The sequence below is a fragment of the Micromesistius poutassou genome (genome assembly GCF_964030765.1).
Source record: "Micromesistius poutassou genome assembly, chromosome: 15".
Lineage (NCBI taxonomy): Eukaryota > Metazoa > Chordata > Actinopteri > Gadiformes > Gadidae > Micromesistius > Micromesistius poutassou.
This window is the reverse complement of record NC_140285.1, coordinates 6,558,142-6,583,230: the sequence shown is the minus strand read 5'-3', so window position 1 is coordinate 6,583,230 and position 25,089 is coordinate 6,558,142. Positions and strand designations below refer to the sequence as shown.

The 25,089-nt window shown below is 44.1% G+C and overlaps 2 protein-coding genes across 2 annotated transcripts in view; one reads left to right on the top strand and one right to left on the bottom strand.

The window, feature by feature from the left end:
• cacnb3b (calcium channel, voltage-dependent, beta 3b) overlaps positions 1-7,849 on the bottom strand; it is a gene marked incomplete at both ends in the record, with an annotated part of 22,149 nt that extends 14,300 nt beyond the window's left edge. Inside the window, one exon of the mRNA XM_084479117.1 lies at positions 7,811-7,849. Within this exon, the coding sequence (XP_084335243.1) occupies positions 7,811-7,849 (39 nt within the window). The remainder of the gene's footprint in view (positions 1-7,810) is intronic.
• Positions 7,850-11,698: 3,849 nt separating this feature from the next.
• Positions 11,699-25,089, top strand: part of LOC311360081 (adenylate cyclase type 6-like) — a 28,477-nt gene continuing 15,086 nt past the window's right edge. The window contains exons 1-3 of the mRNA XM_084480170.1: positions 11,699-12,013; positions 14,460-14,583; positions 14,703-15,603. Coding sequence (XP_084336296.1) covers positions 14,704-15,603 — 900 coding nt within the window. The 5' untranslated portion in view covers positions 11,699-12,013; positions 14,460-14,583; position 14,703. The remainder of the gene's footprint in view (positions 12,014-14,459; positions 14,584-14,702; positions 15,604-25,089) is intronic.

Here is a 25,089-nt window from a genome sequence, read left to right as displayed (position 1 = left end):
GCCAAACAGATCTCTTGAACGTGAACAAAGTGTCAGCATGTGAACCGTAGACGTAACACATCCACAGCAAGATGTGAAGGCAAAAAACAATAAGGAGACATGATCTGATTTGACGGCCCGGGAATGGATGAACATGTTCTGATTAACATTCTCTCTGATGCTCTTCATTGGAGCTGCAGTCATTCTGAATAAGGATATAAATATGACTTAATCATCGTGGGCAGGTTCATGAAGGCATATTTACATTTACCAACCAAGCTGTACACAATTCTCCTGCAATATGGATTTTAGTTTTGGGTTTATTATTTTCCACATTTTTGTAAGTTTCCTTATTGGTAATCATTGCCTTTTTGGGCTAGCAATGAGCAATCAGCTGGCACTAATCAGTGCAAACAGAGCTGCAAGCGAGTGGTAGTGAAACAGTGAGGATTAGTTACTGGTGTGGTGTATTCGTATATTGTGTGCATTCACGATCTCAAACCACACACACACACACACACACACACACACACACACACACACACACACATACGCACCAAACCCATCAATACAAATCATTGTTGGATATTGCAGTGCCTCCTCTTTATTGTGCTCTTAACACAAGCCATACATCATCACTTAATGCTGACGGCCGACAAACACACATTAGTTATCACCTACAAGAATCTTGTCATTGATAGCTAAATTGTCTTTGAAAGCATCATCAGTGTTCACAAATGACAGTTGCTTATGGCATTTATTATCAAGGAAATCACCAATGTAATACAAAGAAAAACAGCAAATATATATATATATATATATATATATATATATATACTGTATATATATATATATGTGTGTGTGTCAAAATGTCTGCTTATATCATGAACATCTATCAAAAGCTTATACTATTTCCCAGAGGTTGCTAATCAATTTAGATTTAACAAAGTGTATAGCAGCATATGCTCTTATTGACTTCACCATATTTAAGTAAGGCAATACCGTCTGTTTCAGATTAACACCCATCCGTTATAGGAGTTCAACCCACAGGAAACACTTCTCTCTGCTACAGAGATGCTTGACCAATAGAATAACTCAAAGCTTGGCTAAAGGGTGTTAGGTGGTGAAGGATGGACAAGACCTTCAACCTTTCAGATAGTCAAGATGTACTGGCCTTTTTGATTCACAGTTTTCTAGTCTGAATCCATTGGTATAAGAACAAATGAGAAATGACCAACATGAGCATTTTTGTTTGTCCGATTTATTTTGAACTATTTAAATGTCAATTTACTTTTCCATGAGATTTAACATTCACAAGCCATATGTTTCCTTATCGCCCAGCTCTGCATTCAACTCATTGTGAACCAGGGTGGAAGATAATCTAACCAGCAGCCTTGCTGTCAGTAGGATCTTAGATGAAAGGCACTGTGGGTTCAAGGCAGACCAAACCAGGGAATTAAGAGGCATCAGGATTGATACTTCATCCTTCCCTGAACAGCTCCACCCTCCTTCTCCTTCATCTCCTCCCTCTCTTCTCAGGTTACCTCACTGTGCTCGCTTGCTCACTGCCAGTAACTAGCCTTCAGCCGCCTCTGCTGCCTGAACACATTGTCTTCCAAGCCCGAGTTAAGAAGGACAAGAACCGTCAAAACAAAACACTGTGTGCGGTGCGCTGGCCAGGAGTCTTCATCTTGTGTGCGTGCCCCCCCCCCCATCCCTGCCCGCCTCATGCGTAGATGGGGCTCCTCTAGTCTCCAGGGCCCCCCAACCTGACTTCACCAGACTCTGTGGGCTGTGGAGGGGTTGGAGATAACCTATATAGAGCTGCCTCCCCTACAACCTACCGACCTAGCTCCCCATCCCTACCTACTTCTACCTGCCAACCTACCTATCATGCTACCTACCTACCTACCTACCTAACAACCTACCGAACCATCTACCTATCTACCTAACAACCGACCTACCTAGCAACCTACCTTCCTTAAAATACACCCATACCCACCTACACCTACCCACCTACCTATACATACCTAACTAGTACCTACCTATATCTACCTACCTTCCTACCAACAGACTTACCTAGCCACATACCTACCCACCCAACGACATACCTACCTACCTACCCAACCACCTATCTAATGACCTATGCCTACCCACCTACCTGTCTATACCTACACAATTATACCTAACTACATACCTACTTATACCTACCTACCTACATACATTACTACCTACCTACACAATCATACCTAACTATCTACTTACATATACCTACCTAACTACATACATACCGTCCTACCAACCGACCTCCGTACCCAGTAACAGAGCGACCGTGCAGCGGCCAGGCGAGCCGCAACGCCGCCTCCATCATTACAGCCACACTTTGTTTGTTAAGGAGCTGACCTGATTCAGTCGGCCATTTCTCTTCTATTTTCCTCCCCTTCTTTTTCTAATTGGTGCATCTTGTCTACTGGGCTGAGCAAACTGCGGAACAGCGTCAGACTTATCAATATGTAATGGTGCACTACATCTATCCTGCCACCATCAACACCTTTTCTGTCTTTGTTCTGCTTTTGAAACATAGGAACTCATTTGTGTTTTATATATTTTTTTATGATTCAATAGTTATCTCTGTTTAAAAAATCCTCCAGATGATCTTGCAGCCAGTGTTGCACCAAGGAGGATTAAAAAACATTTTGATATCAATGATGGATGTATGTTCCAAAACATCGAAAGTCTTGCCTCTTTTGGATATCTCTTTGTAATGCATGCAATAAATGAATACATGTAATGTAAAGTATACATAGGGAATACAAAAGATACCAGTGCAGGTAAAACGTAGGACATCCAGTTGGATACGATGTATTCTAACACTCTCTGGACTATTAACATAATCGATAGACTCAAATAACTCAAATAGTCATGTCCTCACTGTGAAGCCTGAAGTCACTGGTTCTGATGCCTAATAGATGACAGTTACAGATGGCTTTTTACATAATCCCTGCTGCCTAATAAAAGTCTTAAAAATATAATCCAAAAGAAGAATACAAATAATTGAGTTAGTTCTGAAAAGAAGACAGGAGGGAATAGAGGCGATCTTAATTCACAAGAACTCAAAGAATTTCTTGTCCTCTCAAGCGTGCCGGTTCATCAAATTTAATCAAGGCATTGCACACTGATGCCCTGACACACACACACACATGCACACGCACGCGCACACACACACACACACACACTCTTGCACAGGCATACGCACACATGCACAGGCACACACACAAAGCACTTTGCTCCTCTCGGGACGGGCTTTTAGTGCTCTGTCTCATGCAGTATTTAATTGACCCCACACAGGAAGCCTAGCGGTCCCAACTGCACCCCCCCCCCAGCCCCCCTCCCCCACCTCTTCCTCTTGCTCCTTCTCTCTATCTCACTGTAAGGAGAGGATGGAGGATGGATACCGGCGGTTCCCTACACTATTACCCTTTCGGCCATACCACTGCTCTGAATGCTGTCTTTTCAAAGACAGACGTTAAGCAGAAGCAGAACTACACAGCAGGAATGGGTCGGTGTTGGTTCCTGTGAGACGCATCCTGTCAGGCAAAATCCTCTTCCCATTGACAGCAATTTGAATTTGAATCTATCGTACCGCCACTTCACCACCACTACTGATGTCACGCTCTTTCTATTGTCTGTCACATTGCAAAGTGGATATGATGTCACAGATACATAATACCGAATCCAAACCCCCTTCCCAAGAAGAGAACAGAAAACAGCAATACTCACTCAGTTGGAGGTATAGGAGTGTAGCTCCTCTCGCGCTCACACTTGTTCTCTCTGCTAGTCAGTCATGATGTGCTTCCTCTCTCTCCTGGGTAATACTGAAGTGTACTGTAGCGAGCTTGTAAGCAGTCTATCCTCTCTCTCTCTCTCCCTCCCTCTCTCCCTCCCTCCCTCCCTCCCTCCCTCTCTCAGTATATAGCCCTTTCCTACGTCATTGAGGTTCTCTCTCTGTTCTGCACTCTCTTTCCCCGCCCTGTGTCTCTCTTCCCTCTTTCCTCCTCCTGCGCTTCTCTCTTCATTGCTCACCTCTCACTGGGTCCGGCAGGACCTGCTAACACATCAGCTAGCTCAGCTATAATACAGACTCAAAGTTTCCCTTCATGACTGCATTATGTGCAGCCCGAGGCATTGTTATGGGTCGATAAACGCAATTGAAGTTGTTGTTGTTGTTGCTCCACAGCATTGCCTTGTCAAGGGAGAGAAACGCCAAGCCTTTTCTAAGATGGATTTTGGTGGTTGAAACTCCTAGCTATTCAAGCCACTTCTCATTGTTGAAGGTATTGAAATACAGGAAACAGACATGAGGCGGTGGGGAGTAAAACCGTGTGCGTGTAAAAGGATTCGAACATTAGAATTAAGCAGTCTAAATGTAGCCTCTCTATTTTTACACCAATTCAAATAAATCCAAAATCAAGCATCAAACGCCAGAGCTGTCGAACAGTAGGGCAACCATCAGCTACATCAAAGCCTCAACGTCGTTTTGATTGGTTTCAATTTGAAATGCCTCAGTGCTATGCAGAAGATGAATACTTGACTAAATCGTAAAAAAGAGTTTGGTCATTTCAATAAATGTATAACATACACTCTGAACTTATTCATCTGGTTTCAAGCCCCTGCATGTCCTCGTGTCCGTAAGTCAAACCGCTGTGTGGAGACAGGGCGACGTGTGCTTCTGCGGTTTTGTGGTTCTGCGGTGCCAGGGGAACATAGAGCCATGCAAGGTGTCTCCCCCCCCCCCCCCCCCCCCCCCGACATGTGAGGGGGGCTCCCTAGTGAAGGACTTGTGTTCTCTTGTCGTCACGGTTGGCTGTACCCTGACAGCCCTTTCGTATTTTAGCACACGTCTGGGTGTGTGTTTGTGTGTGTGTGTGTGTGTGTGTGTGTGTGTGTGTGTGCGTGTGCATGCATGTGTCTGTGTGATTCCTGTAGAATAAAACAGTTACTCGTAATAAATACTTTGTGTGACCGTGATTACAGAAGCCTACTTTTGAATGACCACCACTCTGATAACCAAAATCACAATTGTTCATTCATACTTTTTCGGTTGTTTTTGTTGTTAGGGTTAGTAATACATTTATGAATGGATGCTTTGTGTGTGGATTTGAGTGTGGATTATCCAAAATATAAAAATTGACCGTGTCCGCCTGTAATACTGAGATGGAGAGAAAGAAAATGAGATGGAGAGAGATCTGGACAGAGAGAGAACCCAATAAATACAGAGCAATGGAGATGGAGAAAGGAGAAGGAGCGAACGAGGGACACGAAGAGGGAGAGGAGATGGAGAAAAGAGATGGAGAGAAAAAAAGAGAGGGATCGAGATCGAGAAAGAGAAGGACGAGAAGAGAGGTGAAGATGGAGTAAAAGAGATGGAGATGAACAGAAAGAAACAATGAGATCGATGGAAAAAAGAGAATCAGCAAGAGACGAAGGAGAGGGAAAGAGACAGAGACAGAGACAGAGAAGAGAAAGAGGAGAGAGAGAGAGAGAGAGAGAGAGAGAGAGAGAGAGAGAGAAGGAGCAGGAGAAGAACGCATTGAGCTGCACCCAACCATTGAGTGCAGATGTCGTCAGCCTGTCCCATATGAAGCGTCTGCGTGGTGCGAGCTGCTGTTGGTGCATTATGGATGAGGGTGGATATTTTAAGGCAGTGGGCTTGCTGTATTTTGACTTCAGAGAGCTGAGGCACAAGCCACCTGGCTGCCTGCGAAATTCTTACCACAAAAAAAAAAACCTGACTGCTAGTGTGTGGCGGATGGAGTCAGATACGCAGGAACCGCCTGTGTTTGAAGACAGAGCTCAACCTCGTTTGAGGTTTGCACTTCAAGAGACAAACCAGGAGTTGTTTGGGGTTGAAGAGAATGTTAGTTGCTATGCTTGTTTTCAACAAGAACTGTGGTAGGAAGATACTCTCTGGTGTTCCAGCTGCTGGCTGGATCACTGTGTGCTTACAGAATTGCATAGATTCAGCTCCCAAGTGATTTTAATAAATCATCCAGACATTCATAAAATATAAGAGTAACATGTTTGGGGATGGGCTGCATTTTGTAACAAGAGATGTGCATTGGGTTACAAGGAATATAAACAACAGTTAACAACAGATAATATATGTTATCACTACTGAAATAAAGTGCTGCTGAAATCAGCTTAAATATAACCGTTACTATCAGAAACTATCCACACCATCTTTCTTTAAATCTCTTTTGGTTGTGTTGCATTTGTACTGTTGACGGGTTTGCAGCATGATAGTAGCAAAAGAATTGTCAGACTATTAAATGCATGTGTTGTGTTCAAAGGGAAGCATTTGCATACAACAGGGAAGTATGTATTTTTTTGTACAAAAAAGATTTTCCACAGATATGTCCTTGTCCTTTTGGCAGCATGCTTTTCTCATTTGTCTGCTATGGCAATGAAAATGCCATCTATGATAGTTTCCAAACACATAACTATTAAAATTTGCTGTGATTTAAGTTTATATTTCAGAGCTGTATCCCTAATCATATAAAGATTGCAGCAGCCGACTGGATAGTTTGTATTTTAAGCCCTTCACATCAGCCAGAGGCGTCCAGCTAGAACCAGCCCAGATTAACACCCTTAAAGGTGCTGTAGGTAAGCTTTCAGCTCTATTATTTCAGTGCAATTGGTTAGAAATGGCAAAGACATCTGTCAGCTAATAGTAAGCGGAATGCGCTGTGTATATCCATTCTTTCTTCTCTGTAAGCCTTTTTCAGCCTTTAGACTGCTCCCGGCTCATTTCTGACCAATCAGGGCATTTCTTCCATGATTGGTTCGGGGAATCCATCTTGCCTTCAATCACACATGCGTGTAATTCAATACTTCTCAGTGGCAGAGAAATGTAGGGAGGGAGGGAGCAGAGGTTTTTATGTTACCATCTCTAACCTAATACCTAAGCTGTACCATATTAGTCAGTGCATTAAAAGATCAAACCTTTGTCTCTCTTGGCATTTCTGTCAACCAAATGTGGTTTGACCTTTTTCAACACTCTTTGAAAGACGCATGACATAGTTCTGTCCTGTAAAATTCATCTTTGGCTGATTGTTAAATGGTCATGTTGTGTTCATTCGGTTGAACTTCTATTGAGATTAATCTGAAAAGCATAGCATTATTCTGAAAGGGAGAGATAGGTTGTATCAAAAGGGAATGCAACAATATGAGAACGAACATGAACAAGGCATTGAAGCTGTAGACTAAAATGAAATAACAATTAGTTAATAGTTATAAACATAGTTCACCTGTATAACTGGGACTTCTTTACAATGCAATTTTTGAGAAATATTTATATCATTAAGAAAACTTTCAAATAGAGTTATTTTGTCAGTTAATGACATTAGGGATCATAGCATAGGGAATCATAGCATGATCTACATTGGGGGAAAAAAACAGCACCACAGAATGACAGGCATAAATACAAGCAGACAAGCAAAACCCCTGTCATCTGTTGCTCAGACGGATATAATGCTTTATGAAATATCTCTCATAAAAGCCCATTGCAGTGTGGAAAGCATGGCCATTGCTCCAATATTTCGCTGGAAGCAGAAAGAGGTGTCTGCGATCAGAAGAGACTCATTCTCTGTGATGTCAGGATGGCTAAATTAATTATAGCAGCAGCAGCGCTATGGACCGTCAATGACGTGGACCGCCGGTTACAACACCTTGCACTCTCTCTGATTTTACATTGTGTTGCAGTGACAAATAACGCATTCCCGTCACCACAGCCCTCGACTAGCCTGCAAATCACAATTGAAACTGAACCAACCTCGTTAAGCAGAAATACGCTGGAATTGGTCAAGGACATCCGCAATTAACTGAAATATCCGTCATCACAGCCTAACTTCTGGGAAGAAGCCACAGTTTTTTGACGTCACCGAGGCGGTGGTAGGCTACGCCCACAATGTCTCGTCCACACATCAGAACAGAAGAGTCGGCTGAAGTGTCGCATGTTATAAAGCACGAGATTCCGCCTCTGGCATGTTCGATGCCTTTACGATACAAAGCCCCTACAAGAATGGATAAATTGCCTTTCTTGGAATAGTGCCAGACCAGCACTTTTGCCTCGTCTTTGAATGTTTTGGGTGGCTTGGTTTAGTTGTGTTTGTTGTTGATGAAATGAAGAAGGCTTATTGATGATAATAAAAGTAATAATTGTAATGCTATTTATTTATATTTCTTGAACTTTCGGGGGTTTATATTCTTCGTGAATGTAGGTAGGCTACTTAGGAATTATAATATCATTAATCATCATCAGAATAACATCAGAATAATCGGAATAATAATACACCCAATACTATAGACAACTGCTTAAAATCCCCATCCATCGGTTTAATTCCCTGAGAAATGTGGTTTGTCGTTTCATTTGCAGTTGGGCGACAAATGAGTTATAGAGGTTATCATTTGAGACCATGATAGTATTAAAGCAACTTTGGATGTGTTGTGTCCATCTGTGTGTGTGTGTGTGTGTGTGTGTGTGTGTGTGTGTGTGTGTGTGTGTGTGTGTGTGTGTGTGTGTGTGTGTGTGTGTGTGTGTGTGTGTGTGTGTGTGTGTGTGTGTGTGTGTGTACGCGTGCACAGGTCATCTCGTTTTTCACTGATCTAGCACTTCGGCTAGATCGCATCCTGCTCACTGTCCATTTTCACGGTGGCTATCGACCGCTAGAGTCAGGTAATGCCAATGTCGAGAAGACAAGAACAGCCCGAGCTCTTCTCCCCTCTGCCCATTTTTTTGCTTATATTCTAGAGAAGGCTATAAATAACCATGTGGATTTGATACTAAAATGTCATAGGCCTATAGTCTGTCAGAATTGCCTTAATTCTTCTGTGCAAATATCTTGGCCCTTTATAACATTTTATAAAAAATATATAAGCTTTTAGCGTTAGGTCTTTATCCTTTACTGTCTTTGTAATGTTGTCAAAATGTAATACGTAGGATGCATTCATTTATGATAAAGGCGATGGACGATAGAGCCGAATTTATTCGGTTGTGATTTAGGTAGTGAATTTAACCTGAAAAAACTGTAAAGTGAATGTAATTGGCCTACATATCCTACACTTAATTGAAGCATTAATGTATGATCACGTGGGGTGGAGGTAGAGCCAAATGCAGTACATTACGTCGGCTATAGGAGATCGGAGGATGGGGTCGTGCAGTGACGCCTAGTGGAGGGATACCGTCACCTATACTGTACGTAAGTGTTCGGAACAGTTCATAGTGCAGACTCTGTTCTAGTTTGCAGATTAGGCCTATGCATTTTTGTTTGCATTAATTAATGCCTTATTATTATTATTATTATTAATTTTACTTTTTACTTTGATTGATTATTGCAGTTCTGCATAACAGGAGCATGTTCTACTAGCCAATCAGAACAAATATCAAAAAACAAGGTGAACAATTAAGAAAGAAAGGTACAAGCAAGCAATTCTAGTATGATCAACAGCATCTTCATCACAAACTAAGACCCCAGTGCTGCAAAATATGGGTTCTACAAGACCAGCCAGTATAGATAGCCAATGGGATCACTGCTGACAAAGTCTACTTGTCCTGTGATTCTTTTAGGACTCAAATAACAGACACAAGCACATGGATGAAGATAGAACCATTCTCTTTGAACTGGACCATAGACTCTTTCCCAACACAGAGACCAAGGGTTGGTATAAGGTGAGTACACCAAATGTAAAGATTGGTTCTTTATTTCGTCAAGCATTCAGTTTGGGTCTTTTTGTCTTTAGATGGGCAAAAAGTTTTTATTAGCCTTGGTTACGGTATATTTAAGTTTATTTAGGATATTATTCTTGAGGAAGCTCAAAAAGTTTATCCAACAAAAATTCTCATGATGCATTCTGATGTAAACGCTCCTATACTAGCCACTAGCCACTATACTCTACTGCTCCCTATGAGCAGGAAAGGAGGCATTACTCTCTCTCTCTCTCTCTCTCTCTCTCTCTCTCTCTCTCTCTCTCTCTCTCTCTCTATTGATTTCAATGGAGCAGAGAAGCCCCTTACAAGAAGTGTCCCAAAATGTCACCAGAAAGGTCTGCTGGCTTCAGCCAAATGAGACCTCCAATCCAAACCTGTCTGTGCCTTCACCTCCTAATTTCGAGCATGTGATGACGTAATCAGCAGGGGACCTTTGGAATGGAGTGGGACTTCACACCAAGCTCATGTTGAAGCTCATTTCAACACACACATGCGTAGCCTGCTTTACAAAGGTCATCACTTTGAAACTATCAGCTATCAGTATTGTTATGTCAATGCAGAGCTGCAAGTAAAACAAAAGCATTGTTTAAGAATGAAAGCTTGGAATTTGTTACTGTGCTATCGATATGCCATTTTAGTTTATCACCACTACTCAGTGGCAATGTGTGCACTTCATATAGTTATATATGTGATGAAATGTAAGCTTCATATGGATAATTATGTCGTATGTTATATAATCATATGTAATATATATGATTTGGATATGATATGATATAAATACGATAGGTTTGTCTTCAACTTATTGGCCGTTTTTGGCAAGCATAAAATGTATCTGCATTATTATTATTTTTAGCGTGACCAATTTCATTTCGACCTATGTAAAATGATGCACAATATCACCACTAGATGGAGGTATAACCCTGTTGGTTACTGACGTTTAAAAACATCTGAAACTGTTTAAGTTTTTGACAATTTACTAAGTTAAACACAATATGAAATGGATTTCAGGGACTACATGACGTATTCCAAGTGTACAGGATATTAACTTGAGACAACCCCCTCTATTTATAAGTCTTCGGGACAAACTATTGTGGAATGAGATTTCATCCTTCAGGATTTGATAGGCTACGTGCCTAAAAGTGACAACAACACACTGGCCAGCTGTGTGCTTCTGCCCGCTGCAGGCTTTAATATGCAAGAGCGGAAACATGTTATGATCTATGGCTTGTTCATCAGGATCCATCATGGGATTTTTTGTCGATGATACTCTTCCATATTTAGATGACTCGTGAGAGTTGGAGTAGGCCTACTGTTGGATCCTAAATAAAGTGTTTCAAACATATCAATGTCTCCCCATGAAGACAAATCCTTTCGTTATTAATGAATACAATTATGACCACAAAAAACATTACTAATAATAACAGAATAACTCACATTCCAATGCTTACAAAATGCATCGCCAAAAAAATGTCAGCTGTCACAAATACATCATTGGCTTTGGCGTATGTTAAATATGTGAAGAAGAACATCATGGTGTCGTTTTAATTACTTTCATTTACAGGGACATGGCACGATAACGAGGGCCACAGCATGATAACAAATGAGCGTAAAGACAGCAGTTTCAAAGATAATTTCCTGCACTGGCCGATTATCCTGCATGTGCCCTATAGTCCTAAGAAAACGAAAATCCCTCAAATAAAACCGAGAAAACGTACAAAAGACAAATGCATGCCCTTAAGCAAGCGAGCACAGAACATGCACACACGTAGTCACCGCGCGCATTTCACTCTCATATAAAGGCGACCTCTAGGGGATGAGTTCACGAGAGAAAACGCAGTTCTCCGTGTGTGTGTGTGTGTGTGTGTGTGTGTGTGTGTGTGTGTGTGTGTGTGTGTGTGTGTGTGTGTGTGTGTGTGTGTGTGTGTGTGTGTGTGTGTGTGTGTGTGTGTGTGTGTGTGTGTGTGTGTGTGTGTGTGTGTGTGTGTGTGTGCGCGCGTATGAGTGTGTGTGAGTGTGTGTGAACGAGGGGAAGGAGTCGAGGTCGAAGCAGCAGGAATGTAGTGCTGCTCTGAAAGAGCTTGGCGCGAGTGAAGGTTGTTCGGCCCAACGTGCTGTGTTCCCCCTTCATGGGAGCGTTGTAGACCCGCAGACATCCGTCATAATAACACACAGATACGGCTAGAGTCCTCCAGCCGTGCGGTGTACCGAAAAGATTGTCGTTTTGGGGCTCCGGCGCACTGATACTCCTTTTTAAGAGCGGGGTCTATGGTGAGTACACACGCTTTCCAAGATATATCTACACCCCGGGCGTTTTGGACACATTTAGGTTACAGTGTGAATTTGAATTTGAGCATGTCGCCTGAACTGGTGGTCAGGCTCTCCAGCCGAGTCAATGTCAACAGCTGACCGGTGATACAGCGGTACACTGAACGGTGGCGGCGCGGAGCGCTGGGTATAAGTGTTCTGCTGGACCCCGGGCTGTACAGCTTGCCTGTTCTGGAGACGCAGACGATTCATTCGCTGTTTTTTGTACATGGGAATACATGTGTTGCCGTTAGTAGCACTGCTCTCCGGCTGCGTTTTGCAGTTCTCCCCATTGACATTGCGGCCCACGTTGTCGGCTTTCTTTCTCGCTGTGAAACACGTTTTGTTGACCGTACTACCCGATGGTCACGTTTACGTTTCTATTGTTAAATGCTAATATGTGCAGACGACATCGACACTGTATGCGATGTGCAGTCACGTAATCAAGAGCATTAAAGTGCTTCGATGGCCGAGATGTAACGCTAAGTTGGCTCGTGTAACGGAATGTTTTGCGGTTAACTTAGTCAAGCCTACTGGAGTGGCAAATGGTGTTAAATAGCCTGAAAATAGGCCATCCAACTCGCACCCACGACACAAACATTTTAATGAAAATGTCAGAGGAGTGTAACTGTACACAAGCAATGTCCTCTTTTGCAATACGATACAATCGTGGACCATTGCTTGCTGTTTACAACGACTAGTGTATCGTAGTGTCCTGTTATGTAATTGGTGATCCTGAAGAGTCTGCATGCACAGTTGCATTGCTATAATTATATATTTGCCATACCATGAAGGACGATAATGAAATGCTATATTAAGAATGGTGTTATACGCTAGTTATTAGCAATTGAGGGCATCGGCAAAGTCTGCACCAATGTCATGCATTTAATACATCAGCCGATTACATTCGGTCGTTCAGGCATACGCATCATGGGAATTTTTTTATCGTTATCCCATGATAGAAACATGCACAGGCTACACCGATTTTATTACATAAGATCCGCATGCGGCTATCCGACCTGTCGTAAATGCAATAGCGGTAGACGATGTGCGTTTTCTCGCAGACATTGCATGCCATACACTAGTATGGCATAACATTATTTACAATCCAGTGTTGTGGCCAGATACATTAACAACATCATCTCAGTGGTAGTGTGGAACGGTTAGTTGATTTACTGTCATGATGTTCATTTGACATGTCCTAATTAGGGATACAGTGTCATTTATTTCCCATTATCTGTAAACCACTCAAAACCCATGTACTATCCTTCTTTATACATATCATAGTCAGTATAAATTGATGTCATGTAGGGACTATTCATAAGCTATACACAAACATTGTATTAAGCATAGTTTTCAATTTTCATTTTTTGCTTGTTAAACTGGTCATAAACCTTTCTATTATTATTATTCTAATAATAATCATAATACGAAGAAGAATTGTTATTATCATCATTATTATTATTATTATTATTATTATTATTATTATTATTATTATTAGTAATCCTATCTGCGTGACTACAGCTGCTTCTGAAGGTGTCCCAGCATGTGTGTGTTGCATGTGTCCTCTCCTGGCTGTCGCCCTGAGCCCATGGGCCTAGCAGAGATTTGTTTATTAAGTTTAGAGGTTAGCAGTGTCCTTGACATGTGCAGCCAGAAGCCAGTCACTGAGTCATCAAAGCTAATGGGGGAAGCATGGATAATTTAATCTGGACTGGAGAGCTCTTGATCTCTGATGGTGCCCACTCGGTGCGTCTTTGTTGTCAAATTGAGCGCACCAAACCTGGCCCACTCAAGGCCGTTATGGAGAGAGCGCAGTCCACCAAGAAACAGCCCGTTCGCTTCCTTCACCAGCCCATAATTTGAGTGAGTTGAGTGAGTGAGTTAGAGAGTCGGGTTGATTTGGACTTGGTTCAACTTTGCAGTGGTTGATGACAAAATCGAATATTGGCACCCACCCCTCGTGGCAATACATGTAGTACATTGTTCTTTTCCACTTCACTATTTTGTAAACAAAACAACCAGTTGTTGCCATGGGAATGTTGTGAGTCTGCTCTGGAGAGCCGGAGAAACCAGGGGGTTCAGGAATTACAAAATAAACATGCCTTCAATTTGCTGTGAATTGTTTCTAATTACTTCCAATGGAAACAATGTGTCAGATGTGCGCAAAACACACACACACACACACACACACACACACACACACGATTGTGCAACAGACATGGATTGGTTTCAGTACTTTTACTATTCCTCTTGTTCTTCAGAAAGAATAACGGTTCCTTAGGTGGCCTTGCCTCCAGTACAATAAATATCATGGCGTGTATTGTTCTGTCCCCAAGAAGACTTCCAGCAAATGGCAGCGGTGCATTGTTTATAGTGAAATAACATTGTGCCTTGCCTGTTGTTTTAGGGGACCGTGCAAGACTCACACCTCCAGTGGCCTTACCTTGCCTGAGCCAATGGTGTGTGCTTACTTGGATAAATGATTGGCCTGGCCATAAGGAGATCTGCGACACGTGTACAAGGCCACGCAGGTGAGTGGCCACATATTCATCCATATTACAACCTGCAATTGGAACACTCCTCTGCTTTAACAAGGTTTTAATCTTGTTAGCTTGTCAGTGCTTCATCCGCAATGCTCTGCTCCCGCTAGGATGTCGTGGGCCAGGGGTGTCTTCGCCCCCCAAGGGGACGACCGCAAGACGGCGTGGGGGGAGCGCAACGGCAAGAAGAGGAAGGACGGCTCGTCGCTGTGCAACCCCCGCTACATGAGCTGCCTGCGGGACTCCGGGGAGCCCGACTCGCCACCCCGCACTGCCCCCCAGCACTACCACTGTGGGCCGGGCGCCGGTAGCAGCAACTTTGGCGTGCGGTGCGTCTGGCAGGAGGACCACTATGGGAAGCGGCCCGGCGGCACCGGCGGCGACCTGGGCCTCAGGGCCGTGGACCTGGGCTTCGAGGACGGGGACCTGAGGGCCCGGAAGGAGGAGGAGCCGGGGGAGCCGGGGCCCGACGACTGCAAGGCGCTGAGCGCGGCCGAGTGCTGCCGTCGCTTCCTGTGGGTCTTCGAGTCCAAGAAGTTCCGGTCGACCAAGCTGGAGCGGCTGTACCAGCGCTACTGCTTCCGGCTCAACCAGAGCTCCCTGACCATGCTGATGGGCGTGCTGGTGCTGGTGTGCGGCATCATGCTGGCCTTCCACTGCGTCCACGACACGGCCGACCCCGTCTACACCTCGGTGCTGTCCGTGGCCATGGTCCTCTTCCTGGCCATGATGGTGGTGTGCAACCGCAACGGCTTCCACCAGGACTTCATGTGGATTGTGAGCTACCTGGTCATCGGCGTGCTGATGGTGGTGCAGGTGTTTGGGGTGCTGGCGGTGGCTCCCCGGAGCGCATCGGAGGGCATTTGGTGGACAGTGTTTTTCATCTATATCATCTACACGCTGCTGCCCGTCAGGATGCGGGCGGCGGTGCTGAGTGGTGTGGTGCTGTCCACCATACACGGGATCACCTCCTGGCGGCGCAACCTCGAAGACAAGTTCCTCTTTCAACAGGTAGGCGTCGGGTGGTTTTGGCAGGAAATGCAGTGTTTGTTAGAAAGCCGATTGAATCACAAAAAAAAACTAACTTATTCTTAAAGGAATCTTTGGTGTTTTGTATGTGGTTGCAGGGGCTGACCTTTCAATATCTTGCTCTTAATATTTCCTTCAGTGTTTGTAATCCATCCTTGGTGGTGACATGTTATTGGATGTTGCCTGGATGTTAAATAGAGCGTAAATGTGCAAGTTAAAGAGATCACGCGTTTTGCTGGGAAAACGACCTCTCCTAACTCACTTCACAGGGCCCCCTATTATAAACGCCACAGCTGTCTCCACCACTATTCTTCATTATGTGACATACCCTACTTTTTCGAATATCAATATAGGACAAACGTTGTAAAGACACCTTTTGCATGTCGCTGGTCGCATACTATAAGTAGATGGGTACTGTAAATCCTGGCAGGTTTTCAAATGAGATTGTTAATGAGCCCATGTTTTTCATTCTGCAGAGCAGCCAGCAGCAACTCTGTAGGGGTTTGTGGGAGGTCATCTGGGTTGAATGAGCCCGTTTGGCTGTATTGTGGAATATCATGATAATGTAGCACAGTGCCATTCAGACCTAAATTCCCTAAAACAAGAAGGCTATTGTGTTTATTTGCAAAATGGGTGGAGCTTTGTACTGGGCTAGTGAAATGGTTTGAAGCAAAAAAGAACAGGATGATCACTACATTTTAACTGGAAGCACAATGCAATGCAATGCTACATCCTTTATTGCATGTTTTTAATTAACATTAATCTCAGTGGTAATGCAACCACTTTGTTCAAATACATTTGACAATAGTGCAACAAAAAAAAGGCCTTCACACACATCTCACATCGCACCCTAAATAATTTACATTTTATTCTTGTTCCCAAGATACTAAAACAAACCGTCATGATAAAATGGTCAACCGTTAAAAAGCCAAATGCAACAGTCCGTGTTCTTTCAGAACTGACATGTTATTGGCGTATTATTACCATTAAGCAACCGGATGGTTGCGGCGCGACTCGGAAAGAGCCAATATTGACATAGCACTAGTGTTCTGAAAAGCTTCAGCGTCTAGTGCCAATGGCCCTCGACAGCTGACTGTAGGCACATGGGCCCCGTGCCCAGTCCACATTCTACAGACTCCAGTCCCGGCTGACGGGTGGATGGCGAGTGGAAATACTGTCCCAGTATTTTCAGTCTATTTCCAGGGCCTTCATCTCCTCCCCTAGAGCAATAGACTCTTGGTGATACTTACAATACAATAGAGTCCATCACTCAATGACAATCAATAGTAGGATCTAGGTCTGGAACCTCAGCAAGCTAGGAGCCTAGCTTTCTGTGCTTTTTCATACTATCTGCAACTCTATCGCCAACTCATTCAATCTCTAACTCATTCTATCTCCAACTCTCTCTATCTCTAACACACTATCTCCAACTCTCTCTATCTCTGACACACTATCTCCAACTCTCTCTATCTCCAACTCACTATCTCTAACTCACTCTATCTCTAACTCGCTCTATTTCCAACTCAGTGCTAGCTCTGCTGTTACTGTAGTTTTAAGTAAAGACACTGTTTGGATCTGGGATGTTAAAACGTGTTTTATGGTTCCTATAAATGTCCCATATATTACAGAGAGCTGGAGCATGTTCTAAAACCAGAGGATAGTTTTTCCGTTGTGTCATCTGCTTGTTTTTTTTTTCTTTTTTCTCTCTTTTTTTTCATGCCCAGGCTTACATGACTTGACTGTCATTATACAAGAGGCATCTGTCCGGCTCCTCGCTGCTGCTCATGCTTCTGTGATTACTGTGAGACCCTATTCAAGGCTGTCGCGCCTGTCTTTGTCACAGGGAGCCACATGAGCACGTACAGAATCATGCACACACACACACACACTCACTCACGCACGCACACACACACACACACACACACACACACACACACACACACACACACACACACACACACACACACACACACACACACACACACACCAATACATGCACACTCTGTGGCTCCTGGTGTCACATGGACGAGACGAAAATCTGGGAAAAATGGGACCTCTTCTCTAGGCCCTGTCTGTCTTCTGGCCTTGTGTTTTTTTCATTTTCATTTTCCCTGAGGAGACGGACCAAACAGGACGAGGTTTGACATGGGGAGGCGGAGGATGACGGCGACCAAAGCGATCTTTGTGAGGGATCTCGAGGGATCCTGTGAGGGGGGGGGGGGTGTCTGTGGAGATTACCGTGGTGACGAGGGGAAAACTCTGAACCCAGGGTGTTGAGTGAAGTTCGGAGCTGAAGAAAAAAACGTCTGGCTCTCTGGTTTCTCTTTTGCTTTCTTTTCCATTTTTCTCACACTCTCTCCCCTCCACTCCCTTATTCTCCTTTCTCTCTCTCTCTCTCTCTTCTCTCCCTCCCTCTCTCCCATTCTTTTTATTTTCATTTCCCCCTTAGACACGACCCCATCCTCACAAAGGCACCCTTTAAATGAGCTCCGGCCTCTGGTTCCCCCCACCATGCTGACGGTGATGCTCTCCGTAGATCTCTCCCTGTTTCTCCTCTCTGGAGATCTGGAGCGCTGCCCACTCAGAGGGCTGCGACAGACAGATGAAGATAAAGCTAGACTCATGGAGGAGGAGGAGGAGGAGGAGGAGGTTACACTGCTGCTGTTTACTTGAAGTGCCTCCATTATGTGTGTGAAAAAAGAGGCTGTATTCATTCATGCCCCGTGTGGGTTTGATGTCAGTGGGTTTGTCGAGAGGGGATTCTCGGGATGTGGTGATATGTAGAAGTTTTGAGCGCCATGAGAAGTTGCACACGGTTCAAAAGCTTTTCTGAGAACTTAGCCAGCCACGACTGGTCATATTCAAATACTTTGACCTCCAGTGAGGCTGACCCCCGAATGCAAACCAATAACGATCCTGCTTCATATATGCAAAGGTCTAGGCGAGATTCAACAACACATTCTCATCAAGATAGCAATGATCCATTCTACACAATGTCATGTTAAAGAAATGTTCAAGAAAAAAATGATATTCCCTCTCACAATCCCTCTCACTACATCTTTTTTGTATCACTATAAGATCATATATTTTTGGAACATTTAATTTACACTGCAAAACCTGTTGTCCAGATATTTCCATGTCTATATTTCCTGTCCACCACAATACAACTGGCTGACAAAAGTCAATATTGAATTATAACCCAGGCCTAATGTGAAGCATGTACATCCTGAACTCTTCTCCACCCAGGAGAGGGTCAACAACACCCCATATACATCCACACACACATACACACACACACACACACACACACACACACACACACACACACACACACACACACAGGAGACAGTGCTATCACCTGTCCCCTATGTCTGCCTTACAGCCCTGTCCCTCGTGGATTTGTGCGATTGGGCTAACTTCTAACCGGCAGGCCTAGCAGCATTTTTGCTTTGATACGTGAACTTGTAGCAGCTGGACATACCATGGCATAAGTTCGAGGGATTACTTGATTTATAGTACCATTGTTCAGCGCCCCATACAATATGCTATAGATGGATCATCAGCAGACTTGTAGAGAAGTCGTCTTTATGTGTGCACCGGGATTTATTTGTCTGGGAGGCAGCCATTGATCGGCAGTTGGAGGATATTGTTGAGGCTAAAGTATGCTGTCTGCGGTCTTTGTTGTCATTTGCGGAGCCAGCGGTAGATGAAAAACCTGTTCCCAAGGCAGATTGTTTTGGGGTCAACGAATGCACGGCTGATGGAAACATACTGGTTTCCTTGCACCGCGCCAATGAAAGAGATACCAGTCAATAGATTGTCACCGGCATGACGGAGGCGTGCATAATGAATTCAGGCCAGCATGTGAGGTTTTACCCAGAAAAACAACTACAAGCATTCAAATCAATGGTCGAGGGTCCGTCATTAAGACAGTCTTTAGTGTCGGAGAGTGACCTAGTCTCAACATATACTGTTGGATGATCCCTCTTAATATTCTGGTGTAATTTTGCAAAAAAAAAGTGCATACAAATAAACACTATCACACGTACATGTACACACACACACTCTGGCATGCACGCAGACACAGCACGCACGCACGCGCATACACACTCAATCAAGTGAGGTAAGTGGCGTGTGCTGTTTGAATCCATCTCATCAGGCTAACACTATCAGCCCAGATCACTTAGCTGTTGTCAAACAGTGAGAATACAGTGTCAGAATCAGTGGGTGTCAAACAATACCCCGCTTCATATTATACATGTAGCTTAATGCCCCCTCCTGCAGGCCCCTCCTCTGCTCAGAGTGTGTGTGTGTGTGTGTGTGTGTGTGTGTGTGTGTGTGTGTGTGTGTGTGTGTGTGTGTGTGTGTGTGTGTGTGTGTGTGTGACTCATCCACTTATTGTATTACAGCCTTAGGCGACGATACAGCCCTGGATAACACCATCATGGGTGGGAGCAATTAGGATTAGTGATAAGAGAAATATTGCTCTTAGAATACTGCCACCGATAACTGGGAATAATAGCATGCCTAATAATAGCTATTTTAGACCAGGATGAGGAAGCCAAAGCTTTATCATAACAGCTTGTGGTTTACTCACAACTTGGCAATCTTCAAAAGTAAATATGGGGATTTAATGCTGGGATCCACAGTGGACAGCTTAGGGCTATTAGAAACTTATCTGCAGTGTTTTCTATTGAGCTACATGGCATGCAAGCCCCAGGGTCTTAAAAGGTGGGCTTTGTTTGGGATCCTGCTGAGCTCCGGGGCGGCTTTCTGCACATCGGTGGTTAAGGGAAGCCATTGGCTGTCTGTCACTGCCCCCTGCCAGCACTGTTAACCATCTCCCTAGCCCACCTGTCAATCATTCCTGACATGATTGACTGCTCACAATTGCAACCCAACGCTTATATGTTCATACAGGTGGGTATCGCAGCTGATAATAAATAATGGTAAAATAAAACAATTCTGTTTTGTATTTGCAATTATAGGAGGTATGGGTTGTTTAGATTGGTATAGGTTTAGGTATTTTTCTTAGTAATTGTATAAGTGGATTCAGTTGTCTATCTCGAGGTCAACCTTGTGTGCTGTTTACTGCCACTGGCTGAAAAATGTGTTACTTAATTTGTTCTCCATTTAACATTGTTACCCAATTATGTCATGGATGAAGCTTCGTCTGCTTAGAGTTATTTTTACAGGGAGGGTTGCTTCCACTTCAAAATTAATTTTCATCAGTTACGACTTCGTAAATAGGAATAACAAGCTCTTAGCCTCATGCATTTTACTCACTGACCCCTTTGTATGAATACAATTATCACATTTGCAAGTGTTTAAAAGAGATAGATATAAGCTGGAGATCAATGCTCGATCTACAATAATTCTCTAGGTATTTACAACTCAAAGCCATTTTTCGCCTTTAAGTGCATTTGGTTTACTAATAACAACTGCTTACAATAATTATACTAATTAAGTACTACTTGTACATTGACAACTCGTTTTCCTATTTGGGATTACACGGCTTATTAGTCTCACACAACGCCTTGAGAAGGGGCTTAGCTAGAGCAACGCTTCATTCTTTAGACTTGGAAACAGCCACACCAAAAAAAACTGTTAAGGTTGGCAGAGGGGAGACCTGTTGTCATATGGTAATCCAGGATCCCATGTCAGAGCGCCTTTTGTAATAGTGTTAACTGCCGGAGCAACGCTCAACATTACACCATGAATCACCGGGTAACATCCGAACACCAGAAACTAGCGCTACTGGTTGTCCCACCGCACATTGACACTCAACACCCTGTTCTGTTTTCCCCTCATGAAGCCACCGGTGTTTGGTGCTTCACAAACACCACTGGTCACCTGATGAGGGTACTCCAGCGGGCCCCAGAGGGCCCTAAGCTCTTCCTGATGGCATTCAGTGCTCATCCCGCTGCTGTTTAAAGTAGAACCTGTTGCTCTTGTCCCTGGTATTGATCTGTGTGCTTTGTGGTTAGAGTCAATATTTGAAATGGATAGTGTGTGCCGTGTTGTTCACTTGTCACTTTGTTTTAAAGCGCTACCCTGTGCTTGTGTAGTAGGACGGAGGAGCCGCCATTGTGGATTGTTTTTGATAGTATCTATGATACTTTGAATTCATAGCACGTTTGTGACTGAGGCTAGCCGTTCCAGATCCATTTTCAGCCAGACAGCTACACCTACAAGCCTCAGTTCAGCTTTAGTGCACAATATATTCTGCAAAATGAAGTGCACGTCATGAAGTGATGTAACCATTTATTACACAGGGAAACATGTTATGACATTTTTGGACCATCACTACACTACAAGTTATTATCATTGCATGCTTTTTTTTATTCTCTCTGAATAAGCGTGCGTATATGGAGGCCTGGTCCTTTCGGTTTTTGGACCTTTTCCCAGGCCTGTATCAAGTCCGTCTGACTTCAAAAGAGGAGAGGGATGCAACAAATTCCTGGAAGTTTTACTCACAGCCACTGCACAGTTCAAGGTCCCCGGACCCCCTGCCTGGGCCTTTAGGAGTCAACACAGTAGATGAAGTTGGGCTGGTCGCTCTTATTACCCTGAGCCCTGTGTTCAGAGGCAGCAGCCATGCTATAATTGCAGCTGTGCCTCCCCATAGTAGAGAAAGGGAGAATGCAGACAGGAAACACAAGGCGAGCAGACACAGACACAGATACACACACGCACACATACACATACACATACATTCAATATACACACACACACACACACATACACACACACACACACACACACACACTTAAGATTGGTTGATAATCAGACTGCTTTACATGTTTTAAATGTTTTAAAGAGGCTCATTCAATACACATTTTCATTCATAACGAAGCACTGTATGTGCGTGCATGTATGCGTGCGTGTTTGGTGTGTGTGTGGGATGACTGTCCTGATACAACGGCCTCTTTATGGAACATAAAGTAGCACATTATATTCCTGGAGGAGTGATTCAGATAGATGTACAGGGTAGAGATCTGCACTGCCTCAGGCCCATCACTGCATGCAATGTCAACCGTTGGTGGCAACGGGTATATTTTTGTATCCAGCCTAGATTGATTGTCTTTTGCTACTATGTTTAAATTGGACTTAATCTGTATCAGTCTAGTCGAGAGAAAAAAAATGAACGTGCTCTCGAATTGAAATCACACAATAATATTTTACATATGTGATAGGAATGCAATGCAAAATGTTTGCTTACGCAGTCGCACTTCCTCCTGCTGCAAATTCCTGAGAACAAAACACTCAAATAGATCGGATTAAAGTCCTGCAGAAAATATGTGGAGCCTGGACACCAAATGGGCTACACATCCAACCCCATTCCCTCCCCTGTGTTAAACGCCCATGCCTGCTTTTCTGGAGGTCAATAACATTCACTGGTGCTGGCAGATCCCATTATGCACTGTCTAGCAGCTCCGGGGTTTAGCTGATTCACGGCCCGGTCTCCTCCGGTTCAAATGACGGGTGAGCACGTACGCGGAATCACAAGCAATCCCAAAGTATATCCCAGTTAGTGTCCGGCGGCGTCCACGGTGGAGGTCAGAGGGAGGTGCCGCTGAGATCCACACCCCTCCATGAAGACCAAGCCCATGATCCCCGATGGGCTACCGGGCGGGGGGCGGGAGTGGGGCCTCGGTGGTGGCTGACGGCCGCTGGGACGCGGGGCCTGCTCCGAAATTGCCCCATTGAGCATACGCCAATCACGGATGCTGTGAGTGTGCTTGGTGGTGATGTTGGGGGAGCTGGAGAATGTAGCGTTGTAATCCATTGATTGGAAGTTAGGGAAGGTAAAACCTCAATCGCTGATTTGAGGTGAAAACTCTGGCAGAGGAGATGGTAGGGGAGGATGAAATGGTGAGGGTTAGTGAGCATGTGTGTTTCTGTGTGTGTGTGTGTGTTGTGTGGGGTAGCATTGGATGCTTTTGTCTCAAATCTGCACCGCTGTGCACCAGATGTGTGGGTGACAGAAGGGTGGCCTGGGTCCAATAGTTGAGAACTTTCCTCAGAATTTGTTCTCTCACTCAGTCACTGGTCACCAATGTCTTTCGATTGGGCCCAAGTCATGAAGAGAGCAAGGTTCAAATTCCATATGGCAATGACTAAAGTTGGCAAAGACAGGCTCACCTCCTGACCCCCTTCCTCTGCCCCCCCGTGACTATCCATCCCACTTTATCTCTCAGTCATGCTGCAACATTTGCATCTCCATGGGCCTCCAGGAATGGTTTTATTCTCCTAATCTTGGGTCAATAGTGACCCTTTTCTTGACTGGAAAAGAAGTAGAAGTTCAAGAAGTTCAACCAGCTCTTTAAGTAATGTGTATTTTTAGCCCTGATTCCACGAGCCACTTTATCAGGCTACCGGTAAAACTCGACTTGGCTGCACGGCGAGGAATGCTTCTTGATTGATCAGAGAACAGTGACTGTGCTCTGACAGTCATATCTAGAAGACTAACTGAATGTTCCGGATGCTTACCAAAGGTCACTTATTGGAACAAATCTCTCGTGCCAAGAGTCAAGTCCCCAGAGCTCTTCAGTTGGCAGTGTGTGTGTGTGTGTATGTGTGTGTGTGTGTGTGTGTGTGTGTGTGTGTGTGTGTGTGTGTGTGTGTGTGTGTGTGTGTGTGTGTGTGTGTACGTGTGTGTGTACGTGTGTGTGGTATCAATGGCCAATGCTGGACTTTGTCTTACCTGCCTGGAGATATTTAAGTGTAATCCCAAGGTAGCTTTTGCTTAGTGTATTTGTATGTACCATGTAGCTTAAGTTTTGGCTGTCACTTCTGAATTGCCCGCAATGTATAGGGATTGGAGTTAAATGTAGCTAGCAACTACGTGACCATCTCACGTCCCCATATTAAGCAGGCTAGGAGGCCATTTGTTTCTACTTAACTCATTCAAAGCAGAGGATGTAGGTCCCAGGAAGGCCTAAATCCTCTGCTTTGTTTTGTTCTCAGCATGTTGCGTGTTAGGAATTCATCTGTTTGGTGTTAGTCAGAAGAATCAGTTACAGTGACGGGTTTCAATCCAAAACGAAAAGCATAACCATCCCCACTACCACAGCGAGGTCCTTGCGTTGCCTTGTGTGATGCAAACTCGCCCTAAAGAGATCTGATTATGCAAGCAAGAAAACACTCACAGCAGAAAGCACTGTTCCTTTCCCCTCTGTTGTCCATTCTTTAGAGCCCGCTGTCCCAATGCCTAATTTAATAAACACCTTGCTGTGAGCCACACCTCATAAGCCAATGTTTAGATTCCTTCTCGTGAAGCCCAGCACCTCTATACAAAAGGGTTAGACACTTACATTAATGGATGTATAGATATTGATAAATGTGTCTTTGTACAGAGGCAGACAACAAAGACATGCCACCTCATCTGCTACCATCGCACCTCATCTTTCTCTATGTCAACTGTGGAATAGAGAGAGAAAAACACTAGCGTTAAAGTGGCCAGGA